The sequence below is a fragment of the Aulonocara stuartgranti genome (assembly GCF_965226115.1).
Source record: "Aulonocara stuartgranti genome assembly, chromosome: 8".
Classification (NCBI taxonomy): Eukaryota; Metazoa; Chordata; class Actinopteri; order Cichliformes; family Cichlidae; genus Aulonocara; species Aulonocara stuartgranti.
In genome coordinates, this window is record NC_138959.1 from 7,114,292 (window position 1) to 7,137,106 (window position 22,815).

Below are 22,815 nucleotides of genomic sequence, written 5' to 3' on the forward strand. Positions count from 1 at the left end.
AGGTGCTGGGTCCAGCCACCCCTGCATGCTACCAGTAGTGACACTGACCTAGCCAAATTTAAAACGAATGGGGAAAAAAACGGTCAAAAGAAACCCAAAAACCGTCGGTGCCATCCACCTGTAAAACCGTTCTTTTGGGGGTTGTCTCATTGGTGCCCCTCTAGTGCACCTGTTGTTAACGTAATTAACACCAAAGCAGCAGAAACTGACTAACACCCCCCTCTGCTACCTAACTGACCAGAATCGAATTGATTTGATGGTGCGCTCTGATTTTAAAAAGTATATAATATATATATAGTTAGTGGAAAAAGAATAACATTGAAAAAGATATTTGAACAAAGACGCAGAGTTTAAAAGCTAAAGACTGAAAATAAAGCTTGTTTTGAAAATGGCATGTTTACAAGTCTGTACAGCCTGTGAGGATGCTTGAACTTTCTCGCTGTATGTTACGCATTTTACATCGACCATCTGTACCACTGTACTGTGCTCAACAGTATGTAGGCAAAGGGATTAAAGCTCTCCTCCCCACCCATTACACACACACACACATACATTATCCTGACATTAGCTGTAACACGAGCCCTAAACAAAAGTGGTGAAGAATCTATTCTGGTTTTGCACTCGCTGTTGCTTGAACATATGTTCCAACTGCTGCTCATGACTTCCTGCTCACCGCACTTTGGTCCTGCACAGTATTTCTGCACCAGATAGCTTTGGACGTGTGTGCTCACCCGTAACAGTAATGGTTGCGACATACAGTATAATCTATTTTAAACCCCTATTTAACCAGATTAGTCAATTAAGGGTAAATTATGCTTAGTTGCTGCCCATCTCAAACCCACACCAGTACAGAAAATAAAGATAATAGATTAAACAAATGAGTCTTATGCACAATTTAGTTGATATTGGCTGATTTCTTTTTTCTTTCTCACAGCTGGGCATGACTCCAAGTTCGTCATAGAAGTTATTTCCATAGTGAGGACAAAAAAAGGGGGAAATATAGTCTGGTTCCTCCTGTTTATGAATATAACAGAGGAGGAGGGGAAGTCATTTCTGTATTGGATTGTATTGGGTTGTTTTTTCTTTTTTTAGTCTCCATTTGTGTGGTATATTAGCCAGATATTCAGCGTAAGCAGGCTTAGCATTTTAGTGCTAATTGACAGAACATTAAAAAGCAGAGCGAGTGCAGGAAGCCTTATGGTCTCATTATTCTTGCTGTGGAGAGCCATCTCACTCGGTGATTTTAACAACAACATCCTTGCAAACAAATGCCACTGAATGGATCGCAAAGGTTTTCTTCTTTTTGCATTTCTTCCAGGGTATGTAGCCTGTGTGTGTTTATCAGTACAATGACTTTGCCTTTTATGTGCGTCATAAAACTATTTTTTTAAGAACACCACAATGTATGGACTCATGACACTGTAAGCTGAACTGGGTAACGGTGCTCACAATCTGTGTGCCGTGACCAAGAACCCATGAAAGGATCATACACAGCCACCACCCCCGGCTTTCTGTGAATCTCTGATTTTCTCATTTGATGTCTCAGACGCTGTGGCTGAGTCGGGCGCGAGGACATTCCCAAAATGAATCTCATTTGCATTCTTGGTGTGATTTTTGACACTGGACAAACAGACGCAACAAACTTTTTATTTATTTAGCTTTTCTTCTTTTCTTTTTTTTGCTTCCTGGTATTCTTGCATTTCAGTGGTGGGCGGATGTTTTGCAGGTGTATTGGTTCGCCCTAGCGAGGTACCTGATTGCTCACGTTGCTTATTTACTCATGTGTTTGCTTTATCTGACCCGAGGCAAACACAAGGTGTAAGAAAGCCTTCAGGATGTTTTCATTTTATCAGTGTGCTGCTTTAAGTTCATGCTGTAAGCTCTCTGACTTTCCTCCCTTTCTGTCCTGTCCCTGTCACTCCTCTCTTTCTTTTCTTCTTCCATCTCCCTGATTTATGTGTGTGTCTCTCTGTGTGCACGTGTGTGCACGTGTTGTCTCCTTCTGGGTGTGTGTGTGTGTGTGTGTGTGTCTATGCTTTCTGCTCCCAGCCCCTCTGCGGAAAGCAAAGTTTGTGGAGAGCCCTCGCATTCCACAATCAGAGCTTGGCTCCCCTACACACACCTCCACCACTGCCAAGAATCCAGACCTGGACACATACTGCCCTGGTAAGTTTTGGCCAGCTCATCCCTAATTTTGTGTGTTGTTTATTTATTTATTTTTTGCTCATTGGTTCTTCTCTGTGCCTCCCTGGTTTCACAGACGATGATCAGTTTTCGGGGTATTCTGCTGCTGCTGGCTGCTGTAAAACATTGCTAAGGTTATTAATGAAAAAGCTTTGCTGGGGCCTGCAGTGTCCATCCTCATTGCCTCCTCCCTCTCTGTCTCTCTAATCCTGTCTCGCTGCTTTCTCACCCCGGTCTGCTTTTCGGGCGGATAGCTCGGTTAGGTGCCACCGCTGTTTTCCGTTAACTTTGCAGTCGGCTTTTTCTCGGTAATCCTGCGGACAGTCCACATCCCCACCCCACCCCTCCCCTTCCCTCCCTCCCCTCCCAGTCTATCCCCATCAAACCCCGTCTATCCTCCTCCCTTGTCTCTTCGTCTTCCTCGCTCAGAAGGACTTTAAAACGGGTCACCTGAGGATAGTGCTGTGCTCAGATCTGGTTCTGGTATATCTGCTTTCTCATCTTGCTTCTCCTTTTCCTGTTGCCATTGAGAAATGCAGTGCTAGCTTCCTGCCCTGTCTTTTTGGCTCAACCTGTGGTGGAATAGGAGAACCCAGGGCTGGATGTACACATGAGAAATGGTGATGGAAAGCCTCGAGGCTTAACTGGACTTATTTAGGCGGAAAATGTTTGAAAGTGTGCTACCAGCCTTCTCCGTCTGTGAGCCTCTTCTGCTGACTTTCTGCTCAATGGGAATTCTAAGTAGGTGATATAGTATATTATATATTTATTTCTGTCATACTACACATTATATGGTCTGAATAGTGTATTACTTAAGGATAAACCCTTTGATTCTGGCTCCTGGCTTGCTTTTGAATTTCATGGATGAAAAACTGTTGACCCTGGCTTTATTTTTGCATTAAGTCAGGCGGCTGGTAAATAGCAGTTGTTATGAGCGGCAATAGGTGTGACATTTCAGGGATAACATGGTAATCTCTGCTTTCTGACCCAGTATGAACCTTCCAGATCCCTCACGTCATCTGGATCCGGTTTTTTATCAGTTCCCAGAGTCAGAACCAGACATGGAGAAGCTGCATTCAGCTTTTATGCTCTATATATCTCGAACAAACTCCCAGAAAGCCTCAGATCAGCTGAAACACACAGTTTATTTAAATCCAGGTTGAAGACTCACCTGTTCTCAGCTGCATTTGAATAAAGCACCAAATTCGCACTGTTTTGCTTTTAAGCTTAAATTTTGAAACTTACATTTTAACTACTGATTTTATCTACTGTTCCTTTCCTTTTTTCCATTTTAAATCATGCTTTTTATTTGTTTTTGTTTTTTAATGTCTCTGTAAAGCACTTTGAATCACCTTGCTGTTGAATTGCGCTATATAAATAAACTTGTCTTGCCTTCCATTGGGGCAGGAAAAGAGTTGATAAAACGTGAACTGGAGCGGAACTGGGAAGCCTAAGATGAGTTTTTACGAGAGGTGAGGAGTTGCACCTCCCCGGTGGACAGATGGACATGTTAGCTCTTAACAAGGTCTCCTTGGCGTGTCTAGCAGCAGGGTGGTGACTTAAACATCTGATCACATGCTAGTCCACACTCTGCTGCTGACACTGTCTTTTGAGTGGAGGAAGTGAGGCATCAGTTGATTTTTTTTATGTGGCCTACAAAGATATTTGTGGTGCCATAAATATTGTTTGCAAATATTTTGTGAGACGTCTTGTAAAACTCCCCACCAGCCAGCCTCCTTAAACCGTGGAGTGAAAGCCTTTCTAATGATGTTAGAGTTCAACCTTCTTAAAGGTAATTCTCCAGACTGGGGGCAGACGCTACAGATAAAATCCTCCATTGTGTCACTCCTTTTTGCAATTAAAATTACAATCGGGGGTATTATAGATTTAATGTCAGTGCTTGCATATGCATGCCAGGTCACATGCATTTCTCAGTTGTGTTCAATGAACAGAGAGGAGCAAAAGACAAAACATTACGTGCCACTTCCCTCTCCACCCTTCCCATGTGAGGGGAAGTAGGAAGGGATGAAAAAACCAAAAGGTGAACAGATAATTAGCGTCCACTTCAACATGCGCTTGCTTTGTATTTTGAACAATGTTATAGGCAAACGTTTAACTTCTTTGAGCTGTGTGAATTATCTGTTAAAGTTATTATCTGTGAGTCAAATTTTAAAATATAGAAAGATTTCTTTGCCCCAGACGTTAAAAACGCACTTATTTGTATTGGACTGATAAACTACTCAACTGACTTAGTATATTAAGGGGGGATGTGAATAAATCTCAACAAAAAATTTAGAGTCAGGTGCAGAACCAAAAGAAATGAGCTGCAGGATTCCAGCAGATTGTTTAGATTTAATGCCAAACGGTGATAAGGAAGAATAGCGTGAATGTAGTTTAAGATGTAAACAACAGATCTGGTCTGTGACCTTGTACTAAATCTGATGCCTGAAGTTAATTGAGCATAAGTGTTGGCTGTGAAGGCTTTTAACATTCAGCCAATGCATCTTTTGTGGTTTATGTACTTTTTAATTTGACTGAATAGAGACTTATTCTCATATAATTGGAAAGAACTAATGTTACTCTATTAAAGTCATGAAGAAATTGGTGTTATCATAGTGAACTTGTTATCTTCAACAAACCAGTTTGACATGATTTGAGCTTTGTGTCATAGAAGAAGATGTGTACACTGTGGTCTCAGTGCTCACTCAATATTTTCTCTTTTTTGGGACTGTTGTCTGTAAATCCTAGTATAGGTATGCGGGGAAAATCCCAGCAGATCAGTAATTCCTGAAGTAGTCAGATCCCCCTTTTCTCCTTTCTGATGCTCAGTTTGAACTTCAGCAGATCACTGATTGACTTTGTCTGTATACCCAAATGCATTGAGTTGCTGTCATGTCACTGGCTGATTGGATATTTGCATTGATGGAGCAGTTAAACAGGTACATCTGAGTGGCAGGTGAGTGTACGTTTGTAATAGCAGACAAAAACATGCGGTTTAATTTCAGTTGGACGTCTTTAGCTTCAGGTCTTTAAAGCCATTTCTTCAACTGTCTTGTTGTGAGTTGCCAATTTTTGGAGTTATCTGCTGTAAAAATCTCTGCTGAATTTTTCTTTTCTCTGCTTTCCTTTGACTCAAGGCAAGCACTATGTGGTTTTACTGTATTCAAGGGAAAGCGATGTTCTTTTTTTTTTAAATTCATGTTTCATGACCCAGTCACCCAACACAGAAAACAAAACAAAAAAACAAGTTTCGTATGGGAACTATTTTGTTCTACTGTCTTTATCCGCCAACCAAAGGACTCATGCAGCTCTCTAACATTACAGCTCATTGATGATTACATCCTGTCAGACTGTCATAACCATGAGCCTTTCATCATTGGTGCGTTATCAAATTGGACACTGGACATTTACATGGTTGGCGGGTGTCTCGGAGACAACAATGTTTGTGGATTGTTTTTAATAAACGGGTTACTATTTCTGGAAAGAGCATTTCCCTTTTTTGGGGGGGGGGGGTTGTTCTTTGAGCACCACTAGGCAAGAGCCATTTACTGCAATTACACTGAAGAGAAGGCAGCACCTCTGCAGCTGATATCTCCAAAATTGGGCAACTCACACCAGAGCAATCTAAATGGATAACTAGCACCGCAGGCAGGAGGGGGGGGGGGGGTGGAAATATTAAATTAAATTTTTGAGTCTGCTTCAACAGCATAACGCTACAGTCATTAAACAAATAATAGATTGTATTATTATCAAATATAGTTTATTTTAATATCTAGTTTACAGATATTTTTTGTTATTCTGCCAAATAAAATAACTCATAAAGATCCACTGTGGTACTTTTTCTGTGATTTCAACCTTTGCCAAAACTAAATGCAACTAATGCTGTTCCTAAAGTGCAAGTTCTATATAGCTTGATTATACTACTTACATCTACGTTATATCATCAAATCCTGAAATCCAGTGCCCTGAGATGCAGTGTTTATGCATAGATAAGATCACAGCTGTGCACATCAAGAATGTGAGATTCATTCCTCTGATCTCTTGATTAGCCCTACATTCCTGGATTTTCAGGTGTCTTTATCTATACGTTTCACTACTTGTATTATTCAAGCTTTCTTTTCCTCCCCAAAGCCGTAAAGTAAAATTGCAAACACCACTTTAACCTCGTTTTTCAATCAGTGCCACGTCCTCTTCAGGTAAATTTATCTTTGAACCTTGCGTATTTAACTTTTTCTTTTTAAAAATGTGATGGCTTACTTTTCGAGAATCTTGAAGTTACTGCTCCCAGGTAGAGGTGAAATAGGAGCCACCAAATGCTATGTGTTATCTCACCTGCTACTCAGGCCTATTTATACCCTCTCCTGTCCGGTCCAGTCCCCTGCTTGCAGCACACATGCTTCTCCTGCTCTCTCTGGCTCACCGTCGGTGCGCGAGGGCAGATCCATGGACGGCCAGGGAGAAACAGATGCGCTCGCACAGAAACACATTCCTAGCTGCGCGCAAAGATAGTTGCCATGGCAACCATCTGTCTCCTTCGCAGCTCAGGAATCCAATAGAGAGAAGTCTGCATTTATATGTATGTGTATATATATATATATATATATATATATATATATTTATTAGGGGTGCAACGATACACAAAATTCACGGTTCGGTTCGGTTCGATACTTTGGTGTCACGGTTCGATATTTTTTCGATACAAAAAAATGTTCATGCATTTTTAATTTGTCATTTATTAAAATTATAAATATATATTTTAACTCAAAAGTACAGTTTTTAAATTTAACCCTAACCCTTGTGTGTGTTTTTTATTTTGACAGCGAATGCGCACCTGCGGACCACTTATGTGCAGCCCTGGTTATTTAGCTCATCATATTGCAGCCACAGAGATTCTTTTGTCCATGAAACCATAAAGCTGCACTTTCTTTTTGCCTTATAGTCTGATTTGTCATAACTTTTCCGTTTTGTGGTAAGCTTTTCTTTGGCTGTCACTTCTTCACCCTGACCTGTCTTATTTGGCTCAGCAGAACTGAAATGCTTTTACACATGCACTCACATAAGCTCAGCGATTCTCTGCGCGATCAACCTCTCACATGTTTAAGCTTGCTGCGGGAGATTTCACTTGTCATGTTTGCATAGTAAGCTAACGATTAATAAGACGATGTCAGAGGAATTGGTGCACAAATTATCATCACTCACAGATCAGTGCTGTCGCTCTCTATACACAGTTCGCACGATTGCAAAGTGAAAGCAAAAAAACAAGCGCAAATTCAAACGCGACTTGAATATGTCACAAATTGACAGTGGCTCACCGATGCCAATGACATAATTACCCAGCTACATTTCCGAAAGAATGCAAAAGCATTGACATATATTTTTCCTACAATAGCCCGACGGGCAGGGAAGAGATAGAATTTGGTAGCCCGACTGAAAAAATTGCTAGCTCCGGGACGTCGGGCTAGCGATATTGCAAGCCCTGTATCTGATTGAGGAATCACATCATCTTTGGAAAAGAGAGTTTATTACAGAGAAATGGCTCTTTCCAAAATAAAAGCTATACTATCCGCTTCTTCTGGGCTATATTCTCAGCAGCATAAGGAGAATCATGTGCTAACAGCTGTCTAAATGACTTGGCTAAAGTTAGTAGCATGCTTGTTGTTTTTGTCTTTGCACTAGGATGATGTCGGCGTAAATGTGCAGTCATATTCGTTGTGTTCCCACTAGTGCTTTCAGGTTAATCTCGTTGAAATGACCTTAACGCCACAACACGGCAAATCTCCGTTAACGAGCTACCGCGGATCGCTCCGTGCATGGGGCTAGACGGCCAACACCTTAACGAGCTAACTGCGCTAACACACTAGTTCACACCAATGTAATTGAGCATTGCATGGCACATCCAACATACTGTTTTACTTTAGTCCATGACTCGCTTACCTTCAGGGTCATACGTCACATGAAAACCAAAATAATTCCAAACGCCAGATCTGAATGAGGTTCAATTTGCTTGTTGCAAGTAGAGCTTAACTTCTGTCTCGCTAGCTTGCCCTGCGCTCTTCCTTCTGACTATGCTGTCTGTGTTGAGCGCTCAGTGGATCTGCGCTCGACAGTGCAGCCTAGGCGGAGTAGTCGAACGCAGATTCACTGAGCGTTCCACACAGACAGCATCATCAGAAGGAAAATTGATAAAATAAATTACAAATGTTGTATTGTTCGATACATATGCGTACCGAACTGAAAGCACTGTATCGAACGGTTCAATATCGATACGAATATCGTTGCACCCCTAATATATATATATATGCATATATGTGTTTTGATGTTGGGCAAATTTTATTTTATATTTATTAAGATGTTACACTGACGAAAAGCGCCTGAAGTTCCTTTAGCCGTGTGTTTGGCGTCTGGCTTTGAAGTGATCTAGATGTTTGCTTGCAGTGACTTCGGCACCATGTGACTGTCATAATGTGTATTTAAAGAACAAAAGGTAGGGCTATAAATAGAAGCAAATCAGTACATACAACCCCTACATTATGATAATATATTCCCTTTGATTGTCGCTCCCTTACAGTAGCTACAAGAACAGGTAGCTTTAAGAAGGATTCAGATGGTATGGTATTTTTGTTTCGAGTTTGACAGCTCTGTGATTGTCGTCACTGCCAAAAATCTGGGCCTTGGCCATATGTTTGACTCTGCTGTCATATTTTTAGAGTGGGAGAGTTTAAAGATGTACAAAGGGATTGCCTATGGTTCGCTCAAGGGACTCACTGTGGGCTCGGGCATCCAGATTAGAGATTTTGTTACCACATCAAAAGAAACCTAGACAAACTGCTCGCTCCTGCACAGGGTTGGCCAACAGCTGGCTGCTACACAGACGCTATAGTAAGAAGAACTAAAGGGAACAGAGGGGATTGTGAGGGAGAGAGTAGCATTCAAAGAGACGAGTGAAAGAACACAAGTTAACACAGGCAGACAGAACCCATGTTTGATCATGATCACGATCACGCCCCAACCCCCCACCACACCACCTACGGGAGCAGTTGACTAATGACTGCTAATATATTCACTCCTTACTACTACCAGTCTGTCAACTGGGAAGCCTTCGGTGGCTCAGTGTTCAGACTGGTGCAAAGACAGCAGCTAATACATAGAAATGACATGCTGTCTGTATGGATAGATGATTTGCTTTACTTTTCATGTAGGTTTCTTCTGTTCATGGTCTTCATGGGATATCACATCATTAGGGAAAAACGATACACTGTATATAAAAGATGGACAAGGCTCCCAGGTATAAAAAGGACAACCAGAAGAGGGCGCTCCTAGTTGCAAAAAGAGGTTTTGTATACCTCTGTTCCCTTGATTGTTGTCCTTAGTATGAGTTTAGCATCTTACTCACTAGTTTCACATCTTGTTCAAATGCAGCATGATCTTCATTTTGTAAATTTTGGTACCCAACAGTGTCGAGAACGGTAAATCAGCATATCCTCATTATGATTAGCAACGTGCTACTGTATGGTGGTAAAGCTTTTTGTATCCTTCACTCATGGTGACTGGTTTCAAAAAGAAAAGATGGCAGCAACAAAAATGCCCAGTTCTAGGTTTCAGACAGAACAATGCAACCCAGTGAGTGACACAAAGACTATTTTCCAGCAAAATAAGATGTTCCTCGGCATGATAGTTATTACATTGGATAAACCAAAGCGAAAACCAACCTGTTGTTGTCCTATAAATTTAATCTAATTGCATTTGATTAAAATTATTTCATACAATCTATCAAAGATGCTGCTGTTTTGTTGGTAATCTGCCGAAATGTTGACTAAAATGACCCCACTTATCGATAAACATCACTTGTAAGTTGAAATTAACCAGTCAGCACTTACCTTCTTCTCCTTTACCTTCAACACAGCAGATATATTGACCACTCCAAATTGAAAATTTACATAACTGTGTAAACTTTTATGCTTTAACGAAAAGATTCCCAATAAGGTATGTGTAAAACACGGCAAAAGTGGAGCTCTGGCAGGAACCCGGGGCTGTTTTTAGTGATTGAAGTACTGCTGTGCATGCTGTATACAGATCAAAAGGGTCCAAAACATTCAGTTTTTTCACACATATTTTGTTTTTCTTCTTTTTAGATGTTTTTATCTTTCTAGTCGTGGCTTGAAATTGATGAAAAATTCACAGGTTTGTGGTTAGCTTATACCAACACAAATCAGAGCTCTGCTGTAGTCATGTGTCTGAAAACTATGAATCGATCCAAGTGCATCTCAGCCGTCCTCCTGTGGTATTAGCGGTGAGGAGGTAGGACGTTTACCCCAGCTACATCTTCTCCATTAATGGACACTTCCTCAAGGGAAACCCATGGATTCACTGACCTTGGAGGAATGCACTCTGCTCCATAAAGCCATCACCATCTCGTTAAAACTCATACATAATTAGCTTGTTTCGGACCTAATGTATGCTCTGATTACCTCATTATTGGTTGCTGCTGTGTGTGTTTTTTTTATTGAAGCACTGCACCCATGTCGTCCCCATTTGATTCAAAGGTTTTTTTTCCCTCCGTCAGAAGGCACCCAGCTTCTTTACTTGCTCACACTGTCTTGGAGTCAATCTAATGAGGAACCTGACAGTGTTCTGCCTTTTCCGCCCATGAGCAAATGGAGAGGGGAGCCCGGGCTTTAGATTGCCCGTCTGTGTGTGTGTGTGTGTGACTTCGAACTGACGAGTGAGAGGACACAGGCTGTAGACAAGCTGTCCGTCTTCAGAGAGGTGGCGTGGCGGCTTGGACTGTTTAATGGCTGTCAGTCAGAGTTTCATGTAACTACCTGCCAGTCTGGTTTGACCAGCCCTGCTGGAAAACTGAGGGGGGAAAAAAAAACCACACTCTGCCTCGAGCTGTTTTTTTAAAAAAAACCAACCATCTTGTGCTGTTGGCTTCAATAACATTGATGTCTGGGCCAATTCAGAGGCTTATATGTCCAATTACAGCTGTTTGAATTTAGCCACCAGTCACTTTTTTGTGCAGGGTGAGTAATTAACACAACCTTGAGCTCTGCGAGTGGCACTCCAGTGAATAATGTGAAATTGAAATGAAACTGATCTAGTAGGCACCTCTAGGGCCAAGTGTGATTGAAAAACATGATACCACTGGTTAGGGTTTGTTATGGGTGGGGGGTAACCAGGCAACTGGGTGACGGGATGAGGTCTTTAAGGGATTTTTAAATGGGTCCTATTGTAAAGTTGGCAACTGAAATCCCTCCGCTCTGGGGGTGTGTTTGTGTGTGTTTGTGGTTTTGATCATCTGATCATCATGCAGGCTCACCCGGGTGTTTTCTTTGCTCTCTTTAGTCCCAGGAGTCTCTGTAAATAGGAGTAAGGATGTGGACATGCACGCTTTGTCTTGAAAAGGCACACACCTCTTTCTCTCTCGATCTCTCTCTCTCACTCACTCACACACACGCAGGTGAAGGGCGTATTTCATTACGTCACTCGAGCCGTAGTGGTGATGAGTGGTGCGGAAGGAGCTGTCGTCGGTATGGGAGCCTACTGCTAGTCGCTGTGGAAGGCAGCTTTTTGTAAACAGTTGAAAACTGTTTTTGTTGTTGTGGCTGAGGGGATTTTGGAGTTTATGTAAGGAGATACCTCAACCGAAAAGTCCGGCTGTTGGGGAATGTGTTAGTAATGCACAGCTCTGAGCTATGGGAGAACTCTGGTAGGGTGCTTCGTTTTCTTTTCCTGCGTGCAGGTGCTGTGTGTCCAGGTGTGTAGTCAGGGCTGTAGTTTATTCAAAGGGAGTGTAACAAGTGTACTGTGTGTTTCTAGGTAAAGAGGTTATGGATATATAAAATTGAAATGTTGTAAGGTTTTGGGGTTTTTTTGTTTTTTTTCTTGTGGCAAAATAAGCTGCTGTTCAGTTTTCTGCCCACCACTGACACACATTCTCCCGTTCCTTTCTCTTCTTTTTGCTCTCCCCCATCTCCTGCCTCCTCCTCCTTGTGTCTATCTGCCTCCACAGGGGAGTCAAGCCAGGAGCTGGGCCCCCCTCCGTCCGTGGATGAGGCAGCCAACACATTGATGACGCGCCTGGGTTTCCTTCTCGGAGACAAACTGAGCGAGGGGCCAGCCGGTACCCAGTACAGCATGGAGGAACCCGAGGCGAGACAGGTACCAGAAATATGCTTTTTTTTAAACTATTCTCAGCGATCTGCACTTTTTCCCTGATGATAGAGTTCATCACCTGATGCACGCAGTGTGAATTTGATAAGAAGCCTTCTCTCAGATTAACCCAGTAAATACTTGTCATAGCTACAGACTTTCATTCTATTTATCCTAATCTATATCTGAGTCAAACAGTCGAATCTGTCTTGTAAGCTATGTGATTTTCACACATTTGCATTGTGAGCGATCGCACTTGGAAACTTGAACAAACACATCTGATTCGATCTGTTTTGACATTTATCTTCATAATATTCGTGTTTACAGTCAGTTTTGACAGATCTTTGGAAGTCAGGGTAGCCAGATCAAAGGACTTTTCAGTAAATTGCCCTCATGTGCCAGAGTGCTTTAGATTCTGAGATTACCAGTGCCTCTCCATCAAGTGTCAGATATCCTCCTGCCTAATTAGCTTTTTATAAAACAAATATGATTATTTTTTTCCTTAGTTAGATTATTTCTAGATTATTCAAAGGAAGTTTCTTGAGCCGACATGCGGCAGGTTAGACTTAATGTTTTGCTCCTGCACCGTAACCTTTCTATTTGTGAATTTGTCAGTTGTGCAACAAACAGCTCCTGGCACAAGAGACTTGCTCTAAGCTCAGCAGCAGATGCCCTGGTATCTCTACCTAAACCTAATTTGACAGGTATGAATTTTCCAAACTGTGCAAGGAAAAACAGTTGCCGCGGAGAGGCAGCGAAAGAGAAACAGGGTGGGACGGGGAGGGGGGGTACAAGGGGCTAACCTGTTGCTGAAGCATTCAAGGCAGGCATAGGTATGTGTTCGCTCTGAAACAGTGTGGATAAGCGATTAGACTGATGGACTGCCTGTGCTTGATGTGAGCGCTGCTGTAGCAGTGGGGGTGTATAAATTGAGAGAGGTTTATTCAAGCGGCTCTTTTTAGAGACGTGACTCACACGAGCACCCCGCTGCATCGTGCACACAGTACAAACTTATTGTTTTAGATATCTGCCCCAAATACTGTTCTCTGGATTGCAATTTTGTTTGATTCATTAACCACCAAAAATGACAAGAATTGCCTCGAGACACCATCTATTAGCAGATAAAAGAGTGGGCTTTTGTTGTAATTCTTCTCATTTGCTTGGGATTTACTAGATTTTAATGGACTTTGGTTAGTGCAGTAATTCAGGGGTTTGACACTTTGCCCTCCACAAGACAACAAAAATATGCAGAGTTAGGGATTAGCAGATCTTGATGTAACCATAAACATACAGAAAACTACTGTTAAAGTAATAATAACCACGTAAGTGCAACATAATATAAGTAATATCGTTTCAAAGCCAATTTCTAAATGTTCATTAAGTGATTCTAATTCATGTCTGAGACGGTGACTGAAGATAAAAGTGTATAATTCAAAGGAGGTGTGCATGTTTTGATAGGCAGTGTTGGTCAAGTTACTTGAAAAAAGTAATCAGTAACTAATTACTGATTACTTCCCCCAAAAAGTAATCCCGTTACTTTACTGATTACTTATTTTCAAAAGTAATTAATTACTTAGTTACTTAGTTACTTTTTAAAAACACGATTTACAACCTGAAGAGGTGATAAAGCGATAGATCTTTCAGCCCAATTCTACTTTTTCTGCATAATCCATCATACAAAATGTAATCAAATGGAAAAGTCTCTTTTTTTTAACTTGTTTATCAGTTTTAATCTTTTAACTTTATGCATCAAGCAAAAATTTAATTATATGCAACATTCTCTGACTTGAATAAATTAGTTTAACATTTAAAGCTATTTTCTGCACATTCCAGCACATAAAATAAAATATTTTTTGTGTTTACACTCACTCTTTCAAATAGATGCAAGTAAAACACAGCAGAAAATAAATAAAGTCAAAGACTCAGCGGTCCTGTTGCTCTATTTTCACCTGTAAAGCAGGAGTGGGGTAGGCGGAGGTTTACCCTGGTGCAGGTGTGCCGCGGTCAGTTGAAGAATCCGCGACTTTCTCTGTGAGTTTCCCGTTGCGCACTCGGTGCTTGCTTGGAAGTTTAGGGGGTTTTTTCGCTGTAAAAAGAAGTTTTCTTCCCACGCACAATGGACGCTAATGTTTTTGTCACTTTTTATGGAATCAAACTCAAAGTAAGGTCAGTACTTCCACGCTTTAAACGCTGCACGCTCATACTTATGGGCTCAAAATGTGGTCATAAATATTTTGTACTTGTAAAAAAGATTTGTATGTGTAAAAAAGATTTGTGTGTGCGTAAAAAAGATTTGTATGTGTAAAAAAGATTTGTGTGTGCGTAAAAAAGATTTGTATGTGTAAAAAAGATTTGTGTGTGCGTAAAAAAGATTTGTGTGTGGACTTAGAAAAAAACCCCTGCAAGTTACAAGTACGGATTTTTGACCCTATTTTTCTTCCCTTCATCTGATTGGTCAATGTCACATCAATCACAAATGTAACAATCCAATCAGAGAACAGATGGGTTTGGCTGTCGAGGGGCGCTTTTTTTGAACTGCAGGTCTTTGAAGGGAATAAATGCCCTTTTACATGCCAACCCAGCCTTTTCCTTCATCACCATGAAGGAAAACAGTCTGTGGTCGTCCGAGTTTGGTGATTTTTGTGTCACAGGTCTACGTGTTTAATACAGGGACTTCCACAGCCTTTTCAACAGCGCTGCGGACCGCGGGGTGGGGGCGGGCAGTGTTTTGGAAATGACAGTCTTCATTACAAAGCTTTCTTCGTTATGAATTAGCATACATGTTTTTATTGAACATTTGAAGAACTAGCAAAAAAAAACTCTTGTAGAGGACATAAAGTCAGAGATAGAAAAGACAAGGAGCAGGTGCATCTAGTACAGGTAGAGCTGCTGCAAAAACCCACAGAGCCCAGCAGCCAGCGTAACAAATTCTGGATCCTTTGCTTTTAGTTAGCATTAGCAGCGTATCCTGCATCCGATGTGAAAGGACTTTTATGCTGCGCACTGTGACTCACAGCAATGGTCCTGGGTCAGCCCTGACTTTGTGTTAAATTAATCCTAAAGTAATAATGTTATTTCTAACCACTGATATACCACAACTTTATCCTTTCAACAGCTACTGAAAGTTAGGGGACCTAGCTGCTATCGGATATTTATATAGCGATCCTCCAGCTTCAAACGGTATCACCCTTCAAGGACCTGCAGTTCAAAACAGCGCCCCTCCGACAGCCAAACCCATCTGTTCTCTGATTGGATTGTTACATTTGTGATTGACATGACATTGACCAATCAGATGAAGGGAAGAAAAATAGGGTCAAAAATCCGTACTTGTAACTTGCAGGGGTTTTTTTTCTAAGTCCACACACAAATCTTTTTTACGCACACACAAATCTTTTTTACACATACAAATCTTTTTTACGCACACACAAATTCTTTTTACACATACAAATCTTTTTTACGCACACACAAATCTTTTTTACACATACAAATCTTTTTTACACATACAAATCTTTTTTACGCACACACAAATCTTTTTTACACATACAAATCTTTTTTACACATACAAATCTTTTTTACGCACACACAAATCTTTTTTACACATACAAATCTTTTTTACGCACACACAAATCTTTTTTACACATACAAATCTTTTTTACCAGTACAAAATATTTATGACCACATTTTGAGCCCATACATACTCTCTCCCACAATCGATATGTGATCCATTGTTGATCTGCACACAGCTGTTGTCACTAACGGCGCACTCGCTTACGTCACTGTCGTGAGACATTCTCGCAAAAAATCACGGTTTTAGTAACGCAGTAACGCAGCGTTCCTACGGGAAAGTAACGGTAATCTAATTACAGTTTTTGCAATAGTAATCCCTTACTTTACTCGTTACTTGAAAAAAGTAATCAGATTACAGTAACGCGCCCATCTCTGTTGATAGGGCAAAAAAATATTAGCTCAAGATAAAAAACATACATTCATATGCCATCCAGATATTGGTAGGATACTGCTACCTTCAATTTTTTAATTTTCTTTATATATCTTCAAATCACACCAACAGTTTTCTCAAGGTTCTTTATATTTATAATGTCGAGACCCTTCAATAAATTTTAAAAGCTGCTGCTTCGAAGTTGGGCGTTTTCACATGGGCGTCTATGGTGATGGTCTCGGCCTCAAATGGCTGACATAGTAGCCTGGGGTTACACTTGACATATAATGGGAAATAATGGCTCTGATACTACTCTGATACATTTCTCCAGCCACCCTGCTGGACAAATGATGTAATAACGCAGCTTCTGTCAGAAAAAGGAAGAAAATAAAGTGCTACATGGCTCTAAAGGCTTATCAGTGAACACAATATCAATATTTAAAAAACAAAAAACTGTGTGTTCGTTTTCTTGCAAACATCTTTGTTGTTGCAGAAGTCAATTCAAGATTCTTTGTTTGTTTTTCTTTGGGTCTCCCTCTATAATGCATAAATTCTCCTTTTTGGCATTTTTAAGGTGATCTTTGGTATGCTGGGCGTTTATAATTCAGTGATCATTATAAAAAAATTGCCATTTAACATGTTTGACTTCCTACAATAGCTGCTGCAAGACCTCGCCAGCTGATAGAACAAGGTGACCTCAACTTGCAGAGGGTGCAGTTAATTGCCTTTCATACTCGCGTGCTCTCGCTCCCTAAATAGATGCAGTGCTCTCCAAGTTCAATCCAATCCACACGCGACATTTAAGGTCAAACCTACAGAAGGCTGCGTTCGTTATCTGAGCTGATAGAACTGCGGCGTGGTTGAGCGCACGCAGGGTTGAAGATTTGTCTGCTGGTGTGGATGTTTGGTTACATCGGGGTCAAGCTCTTGTAAACATGACACTTGAGCGGTCTCATCCATGAAGACAGCAGAGGGCAGCGGTGACTGAAATACTGGTTGACAAATTGTTATTCCGCAGGCACAGAAACACTGTTTAGTGTCAGCCAGAGGGCATTTACTTAAAGTGGAAGTGTGTTTACAGGTGTCACAGTTATCCCACTAATCTAGTAGTACTCTGCAGTGTGTGTATTGTTGAGGTGAGTAGTTGTTTATTGTGAAAACATATGAGTGTTCAATGGTTCCAGGTTTTCAAGTGTGAGGGTTTGCTGCTTTTCTTAAAAATAAGGAATTACAACTACAACAATTTTTCAACTTATCAGTTAATCGGCAGCGTTTAGATAAAAGTTTTCATGTGTTTGTGTAATAAGAAGACTTTATCACAAAAATAATGGCGAACGGACTACATTTGTGCAGTGCTAGTCAAATCAAAGGGCCACATTGTCTCTCATTCACCCACTCGAATAGATAATAAGCAGTTGCTTGGTTATTTGGAGCAATCAGTAGATTAGTGTCTCTCCCAAGGACATGTTGACAAGTGGACAAGTGGACCTGAGGATCAAACCAACAATCCTGCGATTAATTGTCACCCTGTTCTCATCTCCAAGCTCAGGAGGCCGTCAACAGATAATTGGCAGATTAATCAATACTGAAAATAATCATTTAGCTACAGCATTACTCCTGACTCTGGATGTCTGTTGGCTAATCTAAAATGTATTTGCTTGGTGTGTCCCTTCAGACTTCCTCCTGCAAATTAAACTAGACCAGATTTTGCCCTGAGCGCCACTTCACCCCTCTTTTCTGTCTGTGCTTAGGAGAGATTTCCGTGTGTGCCTTTCAGTGACTGACGCAAATACGTGGTTACTTGGCTTGCTTGTTTTTCTGTGACTGTTGCATGCTTGTATCCTATAAATTTGGGCAGGTTATGTGTTTTGCACAAGAGTACATCTGTGGGTGTTCAGAGCAGCTGCTGATTGGATGCAGCAGAGTGTTTATATTTTGTCGCCCGTGGTCGATTGTCTCCTAACCCGAGCTGACATCGAATAGAGTCACTCCAGGGTGCCTGGAAAGTGCCAGGACTGAAAATACTATACATTTATACTACATATAAGATTGTAGTTATGGCAAAGAAGAGGAAAATGTGCATGAAAATAGGGGTTTCTATGGATCTATAAATGCAAGTTAAAGTTTAGTATTAGTGTTAAAATGTAACACTGAATCTCTCTATTGTTTTCTGAAAAGAAACCACATCACTGTATACAGTACATATGCTACTTGTAAAATGTATTGGCTGTAGTGAAGGTACCATTATTAAGTATTTTTAAATGCAACTGCCAGGAGTGTTGAGTGTATTTGTGTTTGTAAACATGCTGTACATTTGCAATTTTCGTTAGTTATGCAACGTGGCCTAATTGTTAAAACTTCTTCAAGTGTATCTTGTAGAGAAATGGAGCATATTATGAGTTAGTATTATATGTGTTTGTATACATGTGGGAGAAGGACTAAGAGGATCAGCAGGGGGCTGAGCTTTTGAAAACTGCAGTATTGGAATGGCATTTTCCTTCATATGAGTCACATTTTAAAAGTTCAAACGCTGTACTTTTGCCATTAATACCCATGTGTGCTAATGGAGCTGTGGGAGCCAAAAAAATCTTTAAAACTGTGTTTATTTGTGTCCATCCTAGGGCCAGAACCAGAGGATCAGCCCGTGTTCCACCCTGACCAGCAGCACTGCCTCCCCACCTGCAGGCAGCCCCTGCTCAACCCTCCCCCCTGCCATGCCCGGCCAGGCTGGCAACAGGGACTGCGCCTACGGTTCTGTCACTAGTCCCACCTCGACACTGGAGAGCAGGGACAGCGGGATTATCGGTGAGATCTGCGTGCTGATTCACATAAAACGCCCATAATGAACATGAGTACATTCATGAATACAGAAAGAAGAAGCAACAAACCCCAAAGAAACTTGAGTTACAATATGATATCGTATCTTAGGGGAAAGAGAAGAGGGAGGGGGGTTGTTTTTGTTTTGCTGTGGTCTTTGGGGCTCCTTGTTTTTTTATGTCTAGGCCATTGAGTTGGGTGAACATGGTAATTCTGCTGGTTCTTTAAAAAAACTGTATCTCTACATCTTGTTTTGTCTGAGTTAACCAATCAGACGACTCCAGGTTTTGACCCATTGGCTGACCTTAATGGCAGCTTTATTGGGTTTATGGTGGAGGTATCTACCCCGGAGTAGGTACTACATTTCACCCAGGAAATAATGCTGCTTTCCGTTTGAGGTGGGATGTTGGAAATCTGAGCTGGAATAAACCCCACCAAACCTAATTTCATAATCTGAGATGGTAGCAGTGCACGCAAACCTTAGTAAATCTGTTCTGTACATTACTGATTTGTATTTGTTACTTGTTGAATTAGCCATATACAGGGCGCTGACTAGGCTTTGTCTGTGATTGTTCTGTGGTAGTGTTTTTAAGATCAATAAACAGACATTATGCTGTATTGTTGTGTATAGAAAGCAAAACAAATTTTGTTTTCCCCACTACTACTACTGAAATGCAGTCAGTTCAGGAGAGACATCACTTAAATGCCTTTACAAGGTATCCAAGGTAAAAGGAATGCAGGGTTGCCACAAAAACAAAACTAAAGAAAGTACGCCTGAGAGTTCCAACAGTGGGAAAACGGGCCTGTGCATTTCCAAACCACTCTGTACAACTCTGATTGTGTGCTAAAGCCAAAAATCGTAAAATGATATTTTGAATTGTGCAAAACAGTTTGATTTAAATCTGAGTCATGACCAACAAAAAGAAAAATGGTCATTCTGAATGCCATATCCAGACCCGAGCAAGGTACTGTCCAAAAGTCTTCTTTGATCTGGTCTGTGATCAGTTCCCAGTACAGCGAAGGTCCTTTCCTGGTCTTTACACCAACTGGAAGCAGCTTGATACCTCGCCATCATCTGTGGCATTTATGCATCAATTGAAAGGAATCAGGAGCGCCGAAATGCTCTCTGGTGCGAGGCAAAAGTCGAAGCAGGTGCCGTCATTGTTTCCTGGCAACAATGGTGAACACCTGCAGTTTGATGAGGAAAGCATTGCATCAACATACCATTGATTCAGAACAACAGCAAATAAATGTGAAAGCAGATGGGCTGGGTGGGTGAAAAGATGACAAAAGAAACTCAAACAAACCCAGTGTCTAAAACAAAAGAAATGATCTAAAAGACTGTGTCATTGTTTGTGTTGCAGCAACTCTGACCAGCTATTCGGAGAACATGGAGCGAGGCAGCAAATACGGCGAAGGCTCGCGGGGAAACCTGAAACTGTGGCAGTCTCAGAAATCAGGCATGGACTCGTTCCTATACAGGGTGGATGAAAACATGACCGCCTCCACCTACAGCCTCAACAAAATCCCTGAGCGAAACCTGGAGAGCATGTCCTCCCATTCTGCCCACTCCATCCCTCTGTACCTCATGCCCCGCCCTAATTCTGTGGCTGGTGAGTCCCTTTCTCTTTCCCCATCCCTCAACTGTGAAAGTTTTTTAAAAAAGGTATTTGTCCAGGAAGCCAAAAATATGGTTATTTACAGGCGAACGACCATGCAGCATACAAATTTTGCCAAGCTAGGGAGCCTTTTCTGGCAAAATTGGATTGAGCTGCTGGTGTTTAGCCATGTCACGCCCTATTTCTGACTTCTTACTTGCTTCCTCTTCACTCCTTTCAGCCTCTCTTCCCATGCTTGTTGTCCTACAGGACAAACTGTAATCCTCCCCTTTTGAATTATTTTGCTAATTTTTTGTGATCGCAAAGGCCCTAAATATATAAATATTTAGCGTCTTGCAGGCTAATTTGCATGACATAACCTGTATTTTTATTGTACCACAAAAGGTTGTTTGAGTATCTGTAGCCTTGTGGGGGTTCTTCTTTCATTTCAGAGTAACTTAAAAACTGAGGTCTCAACTACATTTCTCCTGCAGTTCCCTAAAATTTGGTTTATTCATAAGAGTAGCTCACATGTGCTTTGATTTGATTACATTTCTCCTTCATTTTTGGGAGAAAACTGCTCTAATTTCTAGCTGTCATGGGGTTATGTTGAAATTTTGGGCAAGTGTAAATCCATGCTGGTATTTTGTTAAACTCTCACAGCCCTCTGGTGTAGATTGAAACCATGCAGCAGAATAATACAGTGTGGGAAAGGGAGCATCTGCAGAATAACATACTGCGGCTGGAAGAATATTACACAGGAGAAACTGGCATTTGTATCGCTAACAGAGGCCTTGTTGATATTGGGGTTTTTTGGCCTTGAAAAGCTCCCGAACATAACAGTAAATATTTTAGGAAAAAATGTCAGTTTTATAACACAGAGGCTGCCCTAACGGGCCTGATTGTAATATTGTTCTCATCAGAGAGGCTGTTACAGACGATGAGCTCTGTTATACCTTCACCTACTCCTCCTGGAAAAAGAGTACATGCGTGCAGACTCTCTTATATATTTCACTAAACACTGTAATATGCCTGACAAGGCCTGTCACTGCAGCTATGACCCTCTCTTTATGCTGGTCATGTTCTGCTGTTTGACTCTGTCTGGCAGCGCAGAGACACTGTCGGGTTTAGAGATTCATCCTCGATCTCATCTCCGCCCCGCAATAGTCAGATCTTCAAAAGAGACTGAGTGGGCTAGATACGGCTTAAAAGACATGATACAAGCTGCAGATGATGCAAAATATAAAATGGAGAGAGTAGAAAAGGTGTGAGCGAGGGAAGAATAAAAAAAAAAGGGAAAAGAGCATATGATTTGTCTGATGGTATTTGTGTTCGTCAGGAACAGGAATTCCATATTGAGTAGTGGGAGATGGATACATGTGGAAGAGGAGTGAAAGGGAGTAATCATAATCTCTCTTTCTCGCTCTGCCTCTCCTCCACAAAGAATTATTAGATGATGTAGGGATGGGAGGCAAGCACAGGCTGAGGATTGGCTGGGCTCACACAGCAGTGGAACATCAAAGCCCCAGGCATTAACCGTTTCTATCCCCAAGAGTGACAGAGACTCGCTTTGATGTGCGGGGAGAGAGGGAGAGCGATACGGAGCGAGAGCAGAAGGCGACTGGGGAGGAAAGAGAGAAGGGAGGGGGCTACTCTATTACCTAATGAAGTCAGTGCGTTGGTAGAGCTGAGGATAGATATGGAGGAAGGAGAAACCAAAACCAAGATTTTTTTTGTCCGTTCACACGTCATGATGATTAAGACAAGTATTGAGTAAATTGTAAAACTGGAGGACTTACAAACAAAAATTGAACAGAAGGAGAGTGAAAATGGTTAAACCGCAGGGTGGGAACTCCTGACCACTGTTGTTTAGGCTTGAAAAAAGAAGGCTAACATTTCCCACATTGACACTAGATGGCCTTTGTTAGATCCTAGATCCTTCTCACCTCGCTGATTTGTTGTAGAAGTCCAATGAAAACAGTGGAATCGACGATACTGCCACGTTGATTTAGGAATCTTGTAGTTTTTAGGGATACGGTTTTGGTTTTTATTTAAAAATTAAAAAAAAAAAAAATTAACAATAGGGATGATTAATTAATTATAAATATAATCTTACTTGTTATTACA

The 22,815-nt window shown here is 41.2% G+C and overlaps 1 protein-coding gene and 1 long non-coding RNA gene across 11 annotated transcripts in view; one reads left to right on the forward strand and one right to left on the reverse strand.

The window, feature by feature from the left end:
• Positions 1-22,815, forward strand: part of tanc2b (tetratricopeptide repeat, ankyrin repeat and coiled-coil containing 2b) — a 184,689-nt gene that overhangs the window by 124,756 nt on the left and 37,118 nt on the right. For 6 of the 10 annotated variants that reach the window (XM_082544448.1, XM_082544450.1, XM_082544449.1 and 3 more), the window contains 4 exons: positions 2,050-2,166; positions 12,197-12,345; positions 18,895-19,078; positions 20,455-20,703. In XM_082544448.1, coding sequence (XP_082400574.1) covers positions 2,050-2,166; positions 12,197-12,345; positions 18,895-19,078; positions 20,455-20,703 — 699 coding nt within the window. Of the gene's footprint in view, positions 1-2,049; positions 2,167-11,671; positions 11,942-12,196; positions 12,346-18,894; positions 19,079-20,454; positions 20,704-22,815 lie in introns of those variants that run through there. The other 4 variants (XM_082544451.1, XM_082544452.1, XM_082544455.1 and 1 more) reach the window with 3 other exon arrangements.
• The window catches only part of LOC309713108, a 147,392-nt gene that overhangs the window by 50,795 nt on the left and 73,782 nt on the right, over positions 1-22,815 (reverse strand). The gene's annotated exons all lie outside the window — the stretch shown is intronic.